Source organism: Pelophylax lessonae (genome assembly GCF_965119305.1).
Source record: "Pelophylax lessonae genome assembly, chromosome: 1".
In the NCBI taxonomy this organism is placed as follows: domain Eukaryota; kingdom Metazoa; phylum Chordata; class Amphibia; order Anura; family Ranidae; genus Pelophylax; species Pelophylax lessonae.
Window position 1 is genome coordinate 228,818,577 of NC_138768.1, and position 21,270 is coordinate 228,839,846.

General features: G+C 42.6%; 1 protein-coding gene across 2 annotated transcripts in view; it reads right to left on the reverse strand.

The window, feature by feature from the left end:
* The window catches only part of CAMKK2 (calcium/calmodulin dependent protein kinase kinase 2), a 216,591-nt gene that overhangs the window by 116,931 nt on the left and 78,390 nt on the right, over positions 1-21,270 (reverse strand). For both annotated transcript variants that reach the window (XM_082255601.1, XM_082255602.1), the window contains exons 2-3: positions 10,391-10,961; positions 5,400-5,447 (exon numbers count right to left, since the gene is read on the reverse strand). In XM_082255601.1, the coding sequence (XP_082111727.1) occupies positions 5,400-5,447; positions 10,391-10,961 (619 nt within the window). The remainder of the gene's footprint in view (positions 1-5,399; positions 5,448-10,390; positions 10,962-21,270) is intronic.

A 21,270-nucleotide genomic window follows, 5' to 3' on the forward strand; every position in this document is an offset into this window, starting at 1 on the left:
GGCCTGCACCAACGTCAGCCTTATCCACCTGGAAATAGTTACAGCAGATGCAGTCTGCCACTTACGGGGTCCATCCGTAAGTACAAATAGGGAATCCGATTTACGAATTGTTTCAGTCACAGCCTGGTACACCCTGATGGCACGAACCACATCTAAGGAATGTAAAGCAGTCTCTTTTGGATGTTTTGGCATAGGGCACAGCGAAGGCAACACAATGTCCTCATTCAAATAGAAGCCGGAGACGACCTTAGGAAGAAATGACTGACAGGGACGAAGAACCACCTTGTCTCTGTGAATCGCCAGATAAGGTGACCGACAGGACAACGCAGCCAATTCAGAAACTCTGCGCGCCGAAGTGATGGCCACCAAGAAGGCCACCTTCTGTGAGAGAGATTTTTAACTAATCTCACGAATATTCTCAAAAGGATCTTTTTGAAGAACAGATAACAACAAATTAGGATCCCACGGGGGCACCGGAGACCTCCCAGGAGGAGCCACATGGCGAACTCCTTGCACAAAAGTGTGGACCAAGGAATTTGAGGCTAACGGGCGTTGGAAAAAAATTGCCAATGCAGAAATCTGGCCCTTAATGGTGCCCAGAGCTTTTCTACATCCTTTGGTAGAAATTCCAGCAGGCGTGATATCAAGAAGGCACGGGGGGAGACACCCCGAGCCTCACACCAAGTAATATACGCTTCCAATCCCGATGATAGATCTTGCGGGAAGTACATTTTCTTGCTCTTAACAGAGTAGGAATCACCAAATCTGACAATCCTCTATCCTTCAGTATCTGGCTTTCAATATCCAGGCTGTTAAAGCCAGCGACTGTAAAGCAGAATGGAAGATCTGACCTTGAGACAACAGATCTTCTCTGAGAGGGAGCTGCCAAGGAGCATCGGCGACCAGTATTACCAACCCCATGTACCAAGTTCGGCGAGGCCAGTCCGGAGCCAACAGGATCACTGGAATCCCCTCTGCCTCGATCCTGCACAGAAATCTTGTCAGGAGCTGTAAGGGAGGGAAGGCATAAATTAGACGATACAGACCCCAGGGGGCCACCAGAGCGTCTACTGCGTCTGCCAAGGGGTCTTGAGATCTTACTACGAAACTCTGAACCTTCCTGTTGAGATGAGAAGCCAGTAGATCCACATTTGGAGTCCCCCACTGGTGGCACAATTGTTGAAACACCTCCAGATGGAGAGACCATTTGCCTGGACTCAGAGCCTGCCGGCTGAGGTAGTCCGCCTGCCAATTTTCCACCCCTGGAATGTGCACAGCAGAGAGGGCTTGGTGAATGACATATGCCATGGCCATGGCGTTGTCTGCTTGAATACTTACCGAACACCCTTGTATCCGTCCACTGGGACAGACAAAGTCTGATCGCCCGGATTTCCAGAATGTTGATCGGCAGAGCGAACTCCTTGTGAGTCCAACCCCCTGGGCCGAATGTCTGCCCCCCTCCCCACCCGGACAAACTGGCGTCCGTGGAGATCACCGTCCAGTATAAGGGAAGGAAGGATTTTCCCTGAGGAAGCCCTGGAGAGTGGAGCCACCACAGCAAGGCGCCCCTCGTATTCTGGGTCAACCTGATCAGATTGTCCAGGGATCCAGGATTCCTGTCCCATTTTGCCTCTGTAGATGTCTTGTGTGAAACTAAGCAAACTGAACCGCCTCGAAAGTGGAAACCATCAACCTCAGCACTTGCATGCAAGTCCTCAGAGATGACCAGCGGTTTGATAACAACAGCTGAATCGCATGCTACAGCTTTTGCAGTTTCTCCTGCGGGAGAAACACTCGAGCCGAGACCGAATCCATAGTCAATCCTAGATAACCCAACCTGTTGAATGGAGTCAGAACTGATTTCTGAAAATTCAGCGTCCAGTCGAACTCTTGTAAAGTTCGCACAGTGATTTCCAGATCATTCTGTAAGACGGAACGCAATCCTATTCGCAGATATCCCAGTACAGTAAACCCCCCTCCATCGCGGAGGTTACGTTCTGGACCCACCCGCGAAAATCCGCGAAATAGAAAAACCCTATTAAAATACACTGTAGGCATGTTTTTTTTAACTGTCACTGCACTTCTTTTTTTTCACATTTATGTCCAAATATTAAACAATACATCATCATTTTTACCCAATCCCCCCTCCCCCCGAGAATATATTCCCAACCCTCCCCCCCAACCACTCTTAAAACTCCAGTTTACTTATTTTCCTAAGCTCTTTTCCACTCAGTATATCCTCTTGTTTTCTTAAACTCTATCCAGTCCTCCCATATATCGACCCACTCTACAATCTCATCTTCTTCCCATTCTTTTAGGTATTCCAATGTTTTTATTTTATCTACTCTTTCCACCCAATCCCCTAATGTCGGGGGGTTCAGTTTTTTGCCAAAGTAATGGATTAAACCCTTTGCGGCATTCAATAAATGGGGAATTAATGTCACTTTATATTGTTTTATTGAGCTTTTTGTACCATGAAATAGACAAACCCAGGGATCTTCTCTAATCTCTATTTGCGGAATTATTTTAATTTGGGCTAAAACCTCTTTCCAAAATGTTTTTATTTTCGGGCATTCCCACCATAGGTGAGTCATTGTGCCAACTTCTACACAGCCCCTCCAGCAGAATTTTGATTTTTCTTTTTGATAATTATGAGTCCTATCAGGGGTATTATACCATCTTGCAATACATTTATAGTTCATCTCTGCTGTGTTCACATCTACTGAGGAACTGTGTATTAACTTCTTGCCATCCGCGCTATAGCCGAAGTACGGCTACAACGCGGACTCGAATTTCTGGGAGGCCGTCTTTATACGGCCTCCCAGAGACAGTCTCCCCGCGCGCTCCCGCGAGCGCACATCGGGGAAAATCTGTGTTGGCCGTGTCCCTTGGACACAGCCAAGCAAAGATCGTGGTAAATGGCCAATCACAGCGGCCATTTACCACGTGATCGGCCCATGCAATGAGAGATGATCTCATATGTAAACATATGAGAACATCTCTCATCGCCAGCGCTCCTTCCTCACACGGAGACTGCAGTGTGAGGAAGGAGGAGAGCCGATCAGCCATCTGGGACACAGTGGAATGTAATCAGGGCACTGATCACCATTTAGCTTTCGGTCTAGATTTGAGAACATTTCTCTCATCTCAGCTCTTGTAGGGAGTTGGTTTTTAATTTTTTGTTCTTCTTCTCTACTTGTGTCCGGGTCCTTGTCCATTGGTTCCTTGTTTAACTGTACACCTTCTTTGGGTAGAGTAGTATTGCTTTCTTCGTTGATCTCTGTTGTTTTCTGATTGCGGCCTTTTTTATTATCATTAATACTTTGTTTGGGTTTTGTTGATACTTGTTTCTCCTTGTTTTCTAACGTTTTCTCTGGGGTCATATAATTTTTGATCGATCCAGGGCTTGCACTTAGTTTGGGAGGTTTTCCTTCCACGTCTTTTGTTGTTATATTTTTCATTTTTCAACTTTTGACGTTTATTTGTTGAAGATACGCTTTTAAATATATTTTACTTTCTAAGTGACCTTCGCCCTGTTTGATAAATGGAGAAATGAAATACCCCCTCGATGTTTTTGACATATACAATGATTTTGGGTAAATGGTTTCTAATAACTTTTCCAAAGCAATGTTTATTTTCCCCTTCATATACTATATGATAGATTTTGACAAACAACTTGAGACTTGAAATAGATAGCAATCTGTTAATTTGATGTCAGAGAGCCATGTCCTCACATAAGATGATAACTTCCCAATGCGTTTTTTTTTTTAAACGTAGTCAAATAAGCTATAGTCAAACCGGGTTTTGAGCCAGGTATTAGGTTTTTCAATAGGGTTACTCTAACCAAAATTCAATCAGAGTCCAGATACATAGGATATAATTCATCCCAAGAAGAGAGAAAAGCATTCCATAGGATTCATTCATTCCCCTCCAGCCTCCATCATCACAGTATCATTTCTCTCTCACTTTTTATAGCACAGTCCTTAACTTTTAATTAATCATCAGTATTTTACAGTCTGCCAAGTTTTAAGAAAGAGGGGAGTTGCTACCCCAGACACCTTACCCCACCGCCCGGTTGCTACAGAGGTCGCTCCTTCGCTCTCCGCCTTCCGACCTTCCGTCCCCTCCGCTCTACCTGCTCTTTTCACCGAAGCGAGTCTCTCACCCTCGCAGGGAGCAGGGAACTCCGTCAACCCAAACGCTGCACCAACACTTTAGCCAAAGCAGGCGACGGAGGGTCACCGCAGTCAAAGATGCCCTGCAGGCCAATGGGGCCGCATCAAGGGAGGCATCATAGATATACTGCAACCCCTGTATGAACTGGTCCGTCAATTCTGCCAGCTCATAAGGATGTTGACCCTCTTCCAAATCCTGGCGCAGGATTCTAGCCTATTCCGTTAAGGTCTGACAGACCAAGGTAATGGCAAACATGGGCCTCAAAATGGAACCGGTCACAGTGAAAAGATGGCGGACCAGAGGCTCAGCCATTTCCATCCGACTGCCCCATAGAGGAGAGCGGGACTGTGTCCATGTTTGCTCTGCAAAGCAGAGCAGACAAGACCTGTCATCTGCCTGCTCAGCGGGGATTAGTGGTAAAATCCCCGCTGAGCAAGCGGATTATGCTTAGTAGAGGTGCCCGTGTGAAAGGGGCCCAAGGTGGCATGAGTTACTGGATCTCCTATTGCCTCCACCTTGCTGCACTGTCTTTCCCTAGTGAGCCACTGCCCTTCACACTATCAAGCCAAGTACACACGGGCCAAAGGCCAGGCAACATTAGCAGGTTAAAATAAAAACTGTCCGTCATTTGGCCTGTGTGTATGGCAGCCGGTCCCGCAGAAGCCGGCCATTCAGCATGTGCGGGAAAAAAACTGGCTCCTAACTTTATTAGCTGGCTCCTAGATTTCAAGCAAATTTGTCAAGCCCCGACATACACTGTTATAAATTTGCACATCTGAGAAAAAATTTCCATCCTGCTCCTTCGAATTTTCTTGTCACTATTTAAAAATGAACATCAATTTGACCCACTAATTATTAGAAAAATGAGCGAGCTTTCTTACAACGTTCTTACCATGAAAACTGTTGAACAAAATTATACTACTGTATATATAGTATACTAATTATACCCAGCTTTTTATGACCCCTTTGTTTATTTTAGTAAAATGATAAGGTTAGGAATGTGCAGAAATACAAGGCAATCACATGATCTTTGCAAATAAAACACAAAAAAGTCTATGGAGAGTTTATGATTTCAAGACTTAAGCCCGGTCTCATTGTTTCTTATGGTCACAGAAATCTTTGTTGGCATCATCTTTCTTTATAAATGACTGTACATATAGAGTGTAAATTGAATTAACATATACAGTATGTACAATTTAATACTTAGAGGCAAATGCACTCACCTTTCCAATTTCATCTTTTAGCTTGTACTGATTGAGCTGGACACAGTCCTTGAAAGAGAGGAAGACAAATGCCTAGTAACCACGGGGATGTAAGAATGCATTCTTTAGTTGTTAAATGTCATTCTGCAGTACATATTAAAAGTTGTTTCGATTCAGACCACTGCATAAATAAAAACTTGCATACTGCTGCCTCAAAACGCAGCATTTTTTGGCATACAAGTTTTTTATTTTTCTTTAACTCATGTAAATGCAGACCATTGTTTTCAATGTGCCCATAAACATGCACTGTGGATACAGTGCCTTGAAAGATTATTCAGACCCCTTGAAATTTTCCATTTTGTCATGTTACAACTAAAAATGTAAATGTATTTTATTGGAATTTTATTTAATAGACCAACACAAAGTGGCACATATTTGTGAAGTCGAAGGAAAATGATAAATGATTTTCAAAACTTTTCACAAATATATATCTAAAAAGTGTGGCGTGTATTTGTATTCAATCCCCCTAAGTCAATACTTTGTAGAACCACCTTTTGCTGCAATTACAGCTGCAAGTCTTTTTGGAGATGTCTCTACCAGCTTTCCACATCTAGAGAGTGAAATTTTTGCCCATTCTTCTTTGCGGCAATGGAGAGCGTCTGTGAAGAGCAATTTTCGATTCATGCCACAGATTCTCAATTGGATTAAGGTCTGGATTTTGACTGGGCCATTTAGTTACATAGTTACATAGTAGGTGAGGTTGAATAAAGACAACAGTCCATCCAGTTCAACCTGTGTAGGTGTGTGTGGCTGTAATCATCTCACATAGCCCTTAATGTCCTGATCCTTGAGATGTAAGTCTAAGAGTCTTTTGAAAGCCACCATACTTCCCGCAGAAACCACCTCTTGTGGTAGAGAATTCCACAATCTTGTAGCCCTAACAGTAAAGAACCCCCCTCGTTGCCTGAGGTTAAAACGCTTCTCCTCTAATCGCATTGTATGTCCTCGAGTCCTCATGCAATCCCTTCGAATGAACAGCGTTTTTTCTAAGCTGAGATCCCCATTAAGATATTTATAAATTGCTATCATGTCCCCCCTCAGACGTCTCTTCTCCAGGGAGAATAAATCGAGCGATTGCAGACGCTCTTCATAGTTAAGGTCCTCCAATCCCCTAATCAGTTTAGTTGCCCTTCTCTGGACTCTCTCCAGCTCCAACACATCCCTCCTGAGGACTGGCGACCAGAACTGGACAGAATACTCCAGATGCAGTCAGGCCAGAGTTTTATAAAGTGGAAGGATTATAGTCTTATCTCTGGAATACATCCCTTTTTTATGCATGCTAATAATCTGCTGGCTTTGGCAGCTGCCGCCTGACAGCTGCCAAAGCCAGCAGATTATTAGCATGAATATGCTTTGATCTAAACCATTCCATTGTAGCTCTTGCTGCATGTTTAGGGTTGTTGTCCTGCTGGAAGGTGAACCTCGGCCCCAGTCTGAAGTTATTTGCAGACCCTATCAGGTTTTCTTCTAAGATTGCCCTGTAGTTGGCTCCATCCATCTTCCCATCAACTCTGACTAGCTTCCCTGTCCCTGCTGAAGAAAAGCATCCCCACAACATGATGCTGCTACCCCTATGTTTCATATGGGGGGATGGTGTGTTCAGGGTGATGTGCCGTGTTAGTTTTCCATCACACATAGCGTTTTGCTTTTAGGCCAAAAAGTTCAATTTTGGTCTCATCTGACCAGAGCACCTTATTTCATGTTTGCTGTGTTCCCCACATGGCTTCTCACAAACTGCAAACAGGACTTCTTTTGGCTTTCTTTCAACAATGGCTTTCTTCTTGGCACTCTTCCATAATTTGAGGAGTGCACGACTAATAGTTGTCCTGTGGACAGATTCTTCCACCTAAGCTGTAGCTCCTCCAGAGTTACCATGGGCCTTTTGGCTACTTCTCTGATTAATGCTCTCCTTGCCTGGCCTGTCAGTTTAGGTGGATGGCCACGTCTTGGTAGGTTTGCAGTTGTGCAGTTTGCATTTTCAGATGATGGATTGAACAGTGCTCCATGAGATGTTCAAAGCTTAGGATATTTTTTTATAACCTATCCCTGCTTTATACTTCTCCATAACTTTATCCCTGACCTGTCGGGTGTGTTCCTTGGCCTTCATGATGCTGTTTCTTTACTGAGGTTCTCCAACAGACCTCTGAGGGCTTTACAGAACAGCTGTATTTATACTGAGATTAACCACTTCTGGACCGGAAGGATTTGCCCCCTTAATGACCAGGCCATTTTTTGCGATTCGGCACTGTGTTACTTTAACGGACAATTGCGCGGTCGTGCGACGCTATACCCAAATAAAATTATTTCCTACAAATAGAGCTTTCTTTTGATGGTATTTATCACCTCTGCGATTTTTATTTTTTGCGCTATAAACAAAAAAAGAGCGACAATTCTAAAAAAAAAAAAAAAAACCATATTTTTCACTTTCTGCTGTATAACAAAAAAAAAAAAAACGTTAAAAATCTTTTTTTTTTTTTTTTTTACAAATTTAGTCCAATTTGTTTTCTGCTACATATTTTTGGTTAAAAAAAAATCGGAATAAGCGTATTTTGATTGAAAAGTTATCATGTCTGCTAACTACGGGAAAGATTTATGTAATTTTTATTGTTTTTTTTTTTTACTAGTAACGGCAGCGATCTGCGATTTTTAGCGGGACTGCGACATTGCGGCGGACAGATCAGACCCCCGACAGTGCTAAAAATATGCACTGTTACAGTAATAAATACACTGGCAGGGAAGGGGTTAATACTGTGGGTGATCAAGGGGTTAAATGTGAGCCTAGTGAGCCTAGGAGTGATTCTAACTGTGGGGGGGCATGGCTTGTGAAATGATCACAGAGACCTGTGTTCGCGGGTGTAAGGCAGCAATAGGAGCCACCTGCCCCGTGCATCCGAGTCCCCGCTGCCGAGGTGCCTTCCTAGCTGCAGGCGCACGACCGATGTATACCTACGTTGGTTTGCGCAGGAGGGGCTGCCTGCCGCAATATAACTGCAGTGGGCGGTCCTTAAGTGGTTAAATTACACACAGGTGGACCCTATTTACTAATTAGGTGACTTCTGAAGGCAATTGGTTCCACTAGATTTTAGTTTTGGGTATCAGAGTAAAGGGGTCTGAATACAAAAGCACACCACACTTTTCAAATATTTAATTGCAAAAATTTTGAAAACCATTTATCATTTTCCTTCCACTTCACAATTATATGCCACTTTGTGTTAATCTTTTAGATACAATCCCAATAAAATAAATTTACGTTTTTGGTTGTAACATGACAAAATGTGGAAAATTTCAAGGGTTATGAATACTTTTTCAAGGCACTGAAGATCAGTAAAAAAATAATACAGTAATCTTCATTACCAATCATTATTTTTACATGCACATGCCACACTCCCTTGATTACAACAACACTATAAGAATTTCTTTGCGTGTGTAGGCATGTGTGATTTTCATACATCAGTACAGGGTGCAAGTACCCTAAAGATGACCCATGCTGAAACATCTAGAGCAGGGGTGTCCAACCCGGGCCCCAAAAAGGCTATGCATGAGGCCCAACACAAAATTGTAAACATGCGAGAATGTTTACATCTGGAGGGATGCCATGTTTGGCATGGCACCCGCATTGGTGGCCGGCACGGGCAAGCAGGGCCCAGATACATCTGAAAGAATGCAGATACATCAGAAAGGTTTGCAGTAGCACTGCAGCAAATGAAGGGACTCTCGCTAGCTAGCGCCAGCCAAGTAAGTGCCACTAGGGGGGTGCTAGCGTGTGCTGCAATTCTGCCTGTGATTCCAAATCGCACTGCAATCATTGCAATTGCATCACGCTTGTTTGGGTGCCATTCATTCTTAACGGCGCCTCAAATGCGGTGTGATTTTGCTGCGTGACAGAAACACATGGCAAACACAGCAAAAACGCACTGTACAAAGCTTGTCGCCCAAAAAGGAGCAGGAGTCTCTTTTGGGCGACAGCTTAGAGTGATGAGTTTTACCTTGATTGGTGTGCGACAATCCTGGCAAGATTGCACCACATTTGAGGTGCCATTTAGAATGAATGACACCCAAACATGCATGGTGCATTTTGCTACGATTGTGTGGCAGTTCTGTCTCGAGGTTGGGTAAAAAAGGTTGAGAGAAGGGAACTTTTTTTTTTTTTTAGTTTTGTATTTTGAAGTGCAAAAGGATTAGAACACTACTGCTGTCTGTGCTCCCATGAGGGAGTTTCATCCTCTCCATTTGTCCTGTTTAACGTTATCATTGAAAGTGAAAGTAAAAGTAAAAGTAAAAGAAAATTCCAAATTTTTCAGTTTTCTTCAGAACAGTAATAGAGGGAAAATCTCCCAATGGGAAGACTAGTTTTGGTGAACCTGGTGACACCCCAGAATCCCCTCACTTTGGAAGGATTTTCCCTAATTTCCTGTGTTGGCTATGGGCCAGAATGTAAAGGAAAATATCCTCAATTAGACACAGATGGCAAAAAAACTGACAGGGGTTATAACCCTCCCTTACTCTATCCAAAAATGAAACAGAAATAGTATTGCCTGATTGACGCTTTAATGCCCAACCTCAGCCAAAGCCTTTTATTATGATTTTGGAAAGGGTAGGGAAGGGTTAAAGCTCCAGGATTTATTTCCGAATGTTTCCATACTGGGAAGATTTTCTCCCATGTTTCCCAAACAAAAAAAGAAACAAGAAATATGATTGGTCACAGTGGGCTTCAAATCAACTTATATTGAAATGTTCTGCCATTTATAAATAGCCCCTTTATGAAATTTGTCTTTTCTGTATTCTCCAGATTAGGTGCTAATAGGTGATAGAATAGGAACTTAGCCAACTTAAATAATTGTGGTGTGTGTGTGTATCTATCTGTATACATCAGTTCTGACATGGGTAGTTTAAGGTTAGCTTAAAGTTTTATTTGTTAGAATTAAAAAAAAAAAGCCTTAAATATTCCCTACCTGGAAACCCGTAATGTTAACACGGTGAGACTCTATTGTTGGTCTCCGTGGCAAACGTGGAGATGATTGCGGTGACGTCACAGGAGAGTATGGAAGAGATGGGTAAATATATCGTCCATTCATGTTTACGTTATCAGTTGGAGACTGAGCAGATGGAGAACGTTCTTGAAGTGAAAGTTTTCTATTGGTCATGTTGAGTTTTGCTCTCTGATCTTTACTGTCCTTTGGAAGCCCTTCAATGTCACTTTTCATAAATCCACTTTCAGTAAGTCTATGAATATCTGGTTCTTCTCTACAGCTCTCTTTGAGCTCCCCATCCTGGTGGTCTGTCTGTCCATTCTGGCCATGCTCCCTCTCAGATAGGCTGGAATCATATTCTGTAACAACGATAACAGATTCCATTCCCAGCTCTAAACTCAGTGCTGAAAAGCTACAAACAATGTGAGGCTGATTTGTCGTTTCATGGTCATCTTGCAGTATGGACCTCTCAGAAGAAGTCCTCTTGGACACGCATGATGACATGGTGTATGACCCAGCTGTGTGCACTTGCCTAATGTGCTCCCATTGGAACCTGCAAAAACAGTAAATACAAAAAAAAATTCTGCAATTAAATCTTAAAGTACAGAAAATGTGGGCAGCAAAATTGTATAATTCAAGAGGCTACAAATCAGTCAAGAGATTGGAATGGCAATTCATAACTACTACAAAGGCACTGTGATTACTTTAATATATCAAGCCTATTATGAAGACTTAAAATGAAAACCAAATATGGCTGACTTGACTTAATCTGGCAAAATATACAGAAAACAATTTAGAATGCCCAAAACCGTTAAGACCAAAAACATTCAATCTTTTCCACACATATCCAATGATGCATTATTATAACCAACTGCTGTCATCAGTAAACAACTATGCACATAGATTTCTGAACAATCAGATTCTGGAACATCCTGTCTTCACATGACATACACAAGCTCTTTTCAAACCAACTGCTCATAAACTGCTTATTGGTTTTCTATGATTCTATGAGAACACAGATGACCAATCTGACCAATAATATTGTGCCTTTCAGACAGGCCCATTCTAACCTCTCTCAGGGAAATATGAAATGGCAAGAAAGCCAATGTGCCGATTCTAGTTCCATATCGAATCAGCAGAATATAGATGCTGTGGGGCCTGATCCAAAGGATCTACAGAAAGGATCCCAAAGGTTTTATTTGATATCTAAAGGAAAACTGTAGTTGTTACTTGTTACAAAAGCCACATTGAAAATAATATTTTTTTAAAATTACTTTTTAAAGCTGAACTCCAGGATTCTAAAAGTTTATGATTTTCAGATCCATTCCCCAGCAGCTATAAAAACACTCAAAGTTTAAATCAATATATCTCACTTTTTTTTTTAATCTTTGATTTTCGGGACCCTGTGATGTCATTGTGCTGGAGAAAACATCCCTGCTTCCACTCTCTGAGAGGAGGACTTTCTGCATTGCCGCACATTACATCTGTGGGGGTATAAAGAACTACACTTCCCATGGTTCAGTGGAAGAATTAAGTCATGGGAGGGTGTGTAGACAGACCTGGGGCTGTGTTGAGGGTGGGGTGGGGGCCGAGCTGATGGTGGAGATGAGCTCTGAGCTATGGGAGGAGGTTGGGTTAAGAGAAGAGCAGGGCTGGGGTTGAATTGAGGGCAGAACTGTGTTGCAATGCTTATGAGTCGAGGCAGAGAACTACAATGGGAAAGTTACAAGACCAGTGGCTGTGGGGAACAGCAGCCCCTGGTCTTACAAAACAGAAATCACAGGAAAGGAAGTCTGCGATTTAAATAATGCACATTCATTTTCTTATAATTAAAGCCTGAGAAAACAAATGGAGTACATGTCTGCTCAAGGTAGGAGAGCATCAGCAGCACCATAGAAAAATATTTCTGCACGAAGTTCAGCTTTAAAGATTACATTTTCTTGTTCTTGAATCTACAAAAACAATACTCAGTTTGTGGGAGAGGAATGATAACTTTTATCAAGTTTTTATTGTTCCCTGTCCCTGCTGGATAGACTGTCCCTTTTTAACAGTCCCAAAGACTATGACGGATAAGAGCAGAAGATCCTGGGAGCCGCACGTCAGAACAAGACCTGCTGTGTGTAGACAAGTGGCAGTCTCAGCCTGGACCCCCGCCAGGCCACTCCTCCAATGAATTTCACTTCGCCCATGAGAGCTTACTCATGGGGAACCCATGAATCTCCATGAGTAAGCTCCCGTGGGTGGAGTGAAACTCATTGGGGCGTGGCCTGGCGGGGGGTTCAAGCTGAAACTGCCACTTGTCTACACACAGCAGGTCTTGTTCTGATGTGTGGCTTCTGGGATCTTCAGGTCTTATCTGTCATTGTCTGTAGTGTGGGCGGGCTCCTTCCCAGCCAGCACTCACAGCAGCAGGCACAGGACTACATTTCCTAGCAACCTGAGCGGCTCACATACATACCATGGTGTCCCAATGACTACACAGGAAGCAAGAGGATTCCTTACAGTGGGCACTAATCTAAGGTTTTATTCCGTTACCATGGCTGACATTGGTCTTCAATACTTGTAACTTTTTTTTTTTTTACTACTCTACTCCTACTATTTTACCTCTATATTCAGTGCCAAGCTGACTGCCCCATAAGTTCTGCTAATGAACTGTTCCAGGTCCAACCATCTTGGAGGTCTTCCTATCAACTAAAAGGTTCAAGAATTTAATATTTCTAACCAGGGGGAAGAACACAAGTGAACTAATAATTCTATATTTTAATACAGGCAGTAAAACTTTGCTAGATTTACCTTTCTTGTACTAGGTCTATTACACAAAGTGTTTTCGCAGCTGTCATTTTACAGGATTTTTTTACACCGCTAACCCTCATCAATGGCTTTTATCATTATTTATCATGTAAGCATCATATTTATGATACAAAGAATAAAACAAAAAAACAGGGCAATTAATACAGGGGAGAGTCTTGTGCTAAAAAACACAATTACCGATATGTATTAAAGAAAAAACAAAAAGGGGGGTATAAATAGAATCCACTCAATTCTAGTCAGTGCTGCTGCTACCAATGTAATATAGACTAGTGTCCGTACTGCTGCCCACACCTCTTGTGTTCCCACAAGTATACACAATGCATAAGTATATAAAATCAATGCCACTCAGTACAAGTATGGTGAACTGTAAATTATATTATAATATCAGGGGTTCAATGATGAAGTCACATGATCTAATGACACAATGTGTTGGTGTCAGGGTGCCAGGAAACCAGACAACACAGGAATGCAGGTAAAATAAAGTAGTTTATTGGAGCAAACAACAATAAACGCACAGCAAGAGTGAGGAAGCAAGATCAGAAACAAGGCGGGGTCCAGTCCAAAAGTGGGTAGTCTGCCGATGCCGGGTCGTGCCAGGGGAGTCGTCAGCCAATGCAGGTCACACATGGAGGAACACAGAGAACAGAAGACTGCTAGCAGAGATGCACCTTGGAGCACAAACGTAAGGACAAGAACTGCAACCCACCAGGTGATTGATATAGTCAGGTGTGCAGCATCATCACTGTGCGACACCCAGGCAGCAGGCAAGTGATAATGCAATCAGAGTTTATAAGAGGCAGCAGTCTGCACATGTCCAAGATGGCTGCCAACAAGAGGGCAAGGTAAAACCTTGACAGTTGGGAGGAGCCGATGATGCCCCGCTGCAAAACTGGACGTGTACGGTCAGTCATTTTGTTGGATGTTTACATTACTATATGCCTGGATACTGCTGTGCACAAGAAATAGTGCACAAGGAAAAGTACACAACATAGTTTAAGTATATACGTTTTTTTTTAATAAAAAATATTGTTTATTATACGGTGAGCACTTTATATTCTTTTATATTTTGAGTGTTTCACAAACATTCATGAAGGATTACGGAGGATAGAGATGGATTAAGAACATCTGTAAGGTGGAGAAAGGCATACCAACCATGGCATAGGAGACTCTTAAAGGGGCAAGCGCATGAGACCTATTGTTGAGTCAGAATACAAGGTGAGAGCATATACAGTATCTCACAAAAGCCTTTGGAAAATAGACGTATGAGTGCTGCCAGCATTGCTGCAGAGGTTAAAGGGGTGGGAGGTCAGGCTGTGAGTACTCAGACCATATGCCACAGACTGCATTAAATTGGTATGCATGGCTGTCGTCCCAGAAGGAAGCCTCTGGGACATGGATTAATGGAACCATGTCCTGTGGTCTGATGAGACCGAGATAAACTTATTTGGTTCATATGGTGTCAAGCGCATGTGACGGCAACCAGGTGAGGAGTACAAAGAAAAGTGTGTCTTGCCTACAGTCAAGCATGGTGGCGGGAGTGTCTTGGTCTGGGGCTGCATAAGTGCTGCTGACACTGGGGAGCTACAGTTCATTGAGGGAACTATGAATGCCAACATACTATGACATACTTAAGCAAAGCATGATCCTCTCCCTTTGGAGACTGGGCCGCAGGGCAGTATTCCAACATGATAATGACCCCAAACACACCTCCAAGATGACCACTGCCTTGCTAATGAACCTCAGGGTAAAGGTGATGGACTGGCCAAGCATGTCTCTTAGACCTAAACCCTATTGAGCATCTGTGGGGCATCCCCAAACGGAAGTTGTAGGAGCATAAGGTCTCTAACATCAACCAGCTCCGTGATGTCGACATGAAGGACTGGAAGAGGATTCCAGTGGCAAACCTTGAAGCTCTGGTGAACTCCATGCCCAAGAGGGTTAAAGCAGTGCTGTAAAATAATGGTGGCCACACAAATTATTGACAATTTGGGCCCAATTTGGACACTTTAACTTAGAGGTGTACTCACTTTTGTTGCCAGCGGTTTAGACATTAATGGCTGTGTGTTGAATTATGTTGAGGGGAAAGCAAATTTACACTATTATACAAGCTGTACACTCACTGCTTTACATTGTTGCAAAGTGTCATTTCTTAAGTGTTGTTACATGAAAAGATATAATAAAAAATTAACAATGTGAGGGTTGTACTCACTTTTGTGAGATTGAATATATATGTTTGCAAGCTTTATTTGTGCTTTTTTATTTTATGTTGATTTTTGGCAAGTCAATGAGAATGCTGAATGCTCAGGTGTTCGGGAAGTGCTTGTTCAGAATTCATTATGATACTCCCATCCTCTGGCTAACTATTAATGAGTTCAGAAAGCACCTGGAGAACTTTTACTTTGGTTTAGAAGAGCTTTAAAGCACAACTCCAGGATATTGGCAACCTTCTTCTCCCACCCCCCTCTAACTAACTGCTGGTATGAAAAAACTATCAAAATTCCCATTTTACTTACCTAAAGCCACAGTCAGAATGTGATCCTTCGCTCCTGGGGGTCCTTCTTCAGGTATGGAGGCAAGACTTTCAGTGGTGGGGCCCTCTCTCATAGGCTTCAAAGGCAGGGGAACTCATAAGGGCAGCCAGAGAGCCAATGCTCAAGAAAATAATGAGCAGGGAAAAATGTGCCCAGGGCAGAATATTAGTTTTGTCCATAGCGGAAAGTAAGATAATTATTGCACAATGCACTATATACATTTCATTTGTTGAAGTTTAAAAACACTGAAAAAACATTATGTAACGCTATGCCAAAGTTATATAGCCAATTTTTTATGGCTTTTTTTTTTAATTCGTATGCACTGTATAAGCTCTTAGTAGCATGCTTTGCATGTATTTTTTTTTTTTAATCTATGATCTGGTTATCATAACATTGCTTATCAAAAAGAACAGGCTTCATAGTGACTTCTGGATTTTACAATCAGATCAAATTTACTGTGAGTGACAGTAAGACGTGCATGGACCAGAGGTTTTATTGGCTGGTTCAGTATCTTAAAAATTCAGCTTATCTGGAGCAAGTAAAGATACGAGTGTAGAAGTAATTTACAAGTTAAAGGGGATTTCCAGCTTACTCTGTATTTGGTGTGCTTCTGATATTAAAGAGGTTGTAAACCCACCTCACAAACTTTTACCTATAGGTAAGCCTATATTAAGGCTTACCTATAGGTGCTATAAATATCTCCCAAACTTGCACCGTTTAGGAGATATTTAGAGTGCATACTGCCGATGACGTCATCGGCGCAGGCGCTCTGAAGGAACGGCCACCCGTGCCGTTCCTTCAGAGCTCAGTGCCGTGAACGGCAGCTCCCGCGCGCAGGCGCGGGAGTGATGTAATCGCGCCTCCGGCCAATCAGATGGCCGGAGGACGCGAACCCGGAAGCAGGAGGGCCGGACATGTCACCGTCCTGTCGCTGAGGTGGCGGCACGGCGGGGGCTTCGTTTTAAGGGAAGTACTACATAATGAGCTAGTATGCGATGCATACTAGCTCATTATGCCTTTCTCTTTACAGGGCTTTTTTTTTCTTGTTTTTTGGGGGGGACTTTACTTCCTCTTTAAAGTGTTTGTAAAGGCAATTTTAAAAACAAATTAAAATAACAAACATGTTACACTCACCTGCTCTATGCAATTGTATTGCACAGAGCGGCCTCAAACCTCCTCTTTTGGGGTCCCCCCACTGTGTTTGCCCCCAAAGCATATGTGCAGGCTCGCTCCTGAGCTGCAGCTCAACACCACCGCCCATTCTCTGCTCACAGGATTTAACTGGCAGCAGCAGAAGCCAATGGCTCCCGCTGCTGCACAAGCATCCGGTGAGAAGAGAAAGACGGGAGAAGAACTGCAACAAGACACAGTGTTGGATCAGTACAGGACTAAGCTAAATGTTTAGTGGAGGGGAAATGCATTGAAAAAAAAAAAAAAAACATTTTAGCTTTAGAATCACTTTAAAGAAAAGTTTAGGATTCAAACCACCACAGTCCTCTAAAAGAGAATGGAAGGAGATATGTAAACTTTGATATCTCAGTTACAGGGTGTTTTTGTGAGTCTGGCTGGGGTTTTTTCAGCCCTTAAAATAGAACTATAGGCAAAACTTTTTTTTTTTTTTTTTAATTTTGGATAGAGCAGGGAGGGTTATAATCTCTGTTGGATTTTATTTTATTTTTTTGCCATGTGTTCCATTGTGGAGATTTCCCTTCACTTCCTGCCCCACAGCTAAACAGGAAGTGGGAGGAAACCCAACAAATTAAAGTAATTCCTTGGGGACCCTCAGGTTACCAAAACTAGTGTTCCCTCTATTACTTTTCTAGGGACAACCCAAAACGTAGGCGCGCTCCATTCAGTTCACTGAAACTGTTCTAATTGGAGCGATAAAAGTCGCTCCGACTTATAAAAAGGTTCCTGCACTACTTAGGGGCGACTTCGGAGCAGCTTGCATTGACTTCTATTAACCGTTTAAGCTCCGAAAGGTTTTACCTCCTTCCTGACTAGGCCATTTTTTGCGATACTGCACTGCGTTGCTTTAACTGACAATTGCGCGGTCGTGCGACACTGTACCCAAGTAAAATTAATGTCCATTTTTCCCCACAGATAGAGATTTGTTTTGGTGGTATTTAATCACGTCTGCGTTTTTTTTTTTTTGCGCTATAAACAAAAAAAGGCCGACAATTTAGAAAAATAACTAATATTTTTTATTTTCTGCTATAAAACATATTCAACAAAAAAATGTAAAAAAAACTAATTTCTTCATCAATTTAGGTCAATATGTATTCTGCTACATGTTTTTGGTAAAAAAAATCCCAATAAGCGTAAACTGATTGATTTTTCGCAAAAGTTATAGCGTCTACTAACTATGGGATAGATTTATGGACTTATTTTATTTCAGGTACTTATATAGCGCCGTCAATTTACGTAGCGCTTTACATATACATTGTACATTCACATCAGTCCCTGCCCTCAAGAAGCTTACAATCTAAGGTCCCTAACTCACATACATACACAGTAGGGACAATTTTTTTTTTTTTTTAATACAGGATCCAATTAACCTACCAGCATGTCTTTGGAGTGTGGGAGGAAACCGGAGTACCTGGAGGAAACCCACACAGGCACAGGGAGAACATGAAAACTTCAGGCAGGTAGTGTCGTGGTCAGGATTCTAACCAATGACCCTCTTGCTGCTAGTTGAAAGTGCTAACCACTACACCACTGTGCCGCCCAACTTTCTATTTTTTTATTGATTTTACAAGTAATGGCGGCGATTGGCAATTTTTAGCAGGACTGCGACATTGCGGCGGAAAAATCTTACACTTAGTGACACTTTTTGGGGACCAATGACACCAATACATTAATTAGTGCTAAAAAAAAAAAAAAAAAAAAGCACGGTCACTGTACTAATGACACTGGCAGGGAAGGGGTTAACATCATGGGGCGATCAAACGGTTAACTGTGTTCCCTGTGCTTTCTTACTGTGTGGGGATAGCTTAACTGAAGAAAGACAGAGATCCATGTTCCTGCTTAGCAGAAACACAAGATCTCTGTCTTTCTTACTAGCAGAACAGTGATTTGCCTTGTTTACATAGGTAGACCGCCATTCTGGCTCTCTCCGAACGATCATCGGGGTTCCAGTGGACCTGCTGATTGCCAAGCGTGCCCCAGAAACACAAAAAGGAATTTTGCGCTTAATGCCGTCCTGCCGTGGTAATTGGAAAATGGGGCGGTCCTTAAGCGGTTAACCACTTAAGCCCCGGAAGATTTTACCCCCATTCCGACCAGGGGGTATTTTGCGATTCGGCACTGCGTGACTTTAACGGACAATTGCGCGGTCGTGCGACGCTGTACCTAAACGAATTTGACGTCCTTTTTTTCCCACAAACAGAGCTTTCTTTTGGTGGTATTTGATCACCTGTGCGATTTTTTGATCACGCGCTATAAACAAAAGAGCGTCAATTTTGCAAAAATAGCAATATTTTTCACATTTTTTTATATGAAATTCCCCCCAAAAAAATGTAAAAATCAAAATTTTTTAAAATTTTCGGCCAATTTGTTTTATGCTACCTATGTTTGGTAAAAAAAATCGCAAAAAGCGTATTTTGATTGGTTTGCGCAAAAGTTATCGCGTTTACTAACAAAGGAAAAGATTTTTGTCATTTTTGTTGTTTTTTTTTAACGCGTAATGGCGGCGATCTGCGATTTTTTTTGCGGTACTGCGACATTGCGGCGGACAGATCGGACCCTTGACTGACATTTTTGACACTTTTGGGGTTACCAGTGACATTTCTACAGTAATCAGTGCTATACATATACAACTTTATTTGGGAGGGAGGGGCTGTGTGTGTCCCTAGGGGCGTGGTTTCTACTGTGATTGGCTGTGGCTCTAGCTGTAAGGACACTGATCAACGGATCTACATACTAGATCCGAGTGATCAGTGTCTTTACAGCGAGGAGAATGACAGGCAGCTTGTTTACACAAGCTGCCTGACATTCTCCCTCTCCCCCGCCGATCGCCGAGTGGCCGGCGGACATCGGGTCCGCTGGTCACACGCGCGGGGGGGGGGGGGGGGGGGGTCCGTGACCACGCGGGAGCGAGAGCGCGCCTCCGGGGGCGCGCGCTCGCTCCCTAGACCCTCACAAGCAAGCAACGTAGCCCTACGCTAGTTGCCTGTGAGGGGCTGACCGCCGACGTAGATAGTCGTGCGGCGGTCGGCAAGTGGTTAAAGAAGTCATTTGCAAGTTGCGCTGTATGGGGCGGCTTCAGAGTTGGGCGACTTTGAAGCCGCCCCAGTGTGAACGGAGCCTTAGGGCTCTTTCACACGGCCGCTCCGTGTGAGAGCTCCGCTGCGGTCCTTTTTTTTTTCCACAGAGCGGATGACATTTTTGTCATCCGCTCCGTATGCCCGCATATCATCCCATCCGTTTGCGGATGATATGCGGACATAATGTAAGTCTATGGGGGTTTGCGGATGTCAGCGGATGACACCGCTGACATCCGATTTTCCTTTCTTTCCGTTTTTAGAACGGAACAAAAATAGGGTTTTGTTCAGTTCCAAAAAACGGAACAGAACTGACAGGAAGAAAATCAGATGTCAGCGGATGGTATTCCGCTGACATCCGCAATGCCATAGACTTACATTATGTCCGCAAATCATCCGCAAAAAAATAGGATGATTTGCGGACATACGGAGCGCCCGTGTGAAAGGGCCCTTAGTGTTTTTTTATTTCAATGGCCAGAATAAATTAAAATTCTGGCCAAATAAATAAACTCCCAAATTCCAAACGCTGGTAAACTCTACTAAACTACCCTAAACTGTTTTGAAAAAACGCAGCTTAGGTGAGTTTTTTACGCTAATTTTCTCCTGTATTGATAAACAGGGTTTATAAGTAACCAGTGTGCATGAGGCCGTAGTGTCCTTATGAACAGCACTATCTGTTTCAATAAGTTTTTATTAAAGTTGTACTAAACTCAAAAGCAAACATTTATTATATTGCAGCTTACCAATTTTTATATGTGATGGCTATATTTGTTTTCTTTTTAAAGCTTTCTTTCTTCTACTTTCATTTGGTGATCCAGCCAGCAAGTCTGTTACAGCAGAATGTATCAGTTACAGAGATCATTTAACAAAGTTAGGGTTGCACAATGATACACTTTTATTTATGTAAAACCTTTATCTGAAAGGGGGAAAAAAAACTTTTGCTGTAACTGCTTATAAAGTGTTAGCTGGAGTTTGGCTTCAATTTGTTAGTATATCTAAATCCGCTAGTACATCTAACACTCTTATCCCCCTAGACTGACAATGCTGCTGTCCAAAAGGTGCCTCCTCCCTCCCTCAAGAAAACAAAACTCATTCAACCACCACATCTAAAGACTGGTTACAAAAAATTGGGTTTAATACCATTTAGGTTATTTAAAAAAGCACAAGCACAAACAGAGAAATCATTTAATTTCACAGAAATATACATTATAATGTATAATAAAGACATGAGGATTAGGAATAAAATAATAATAATAAA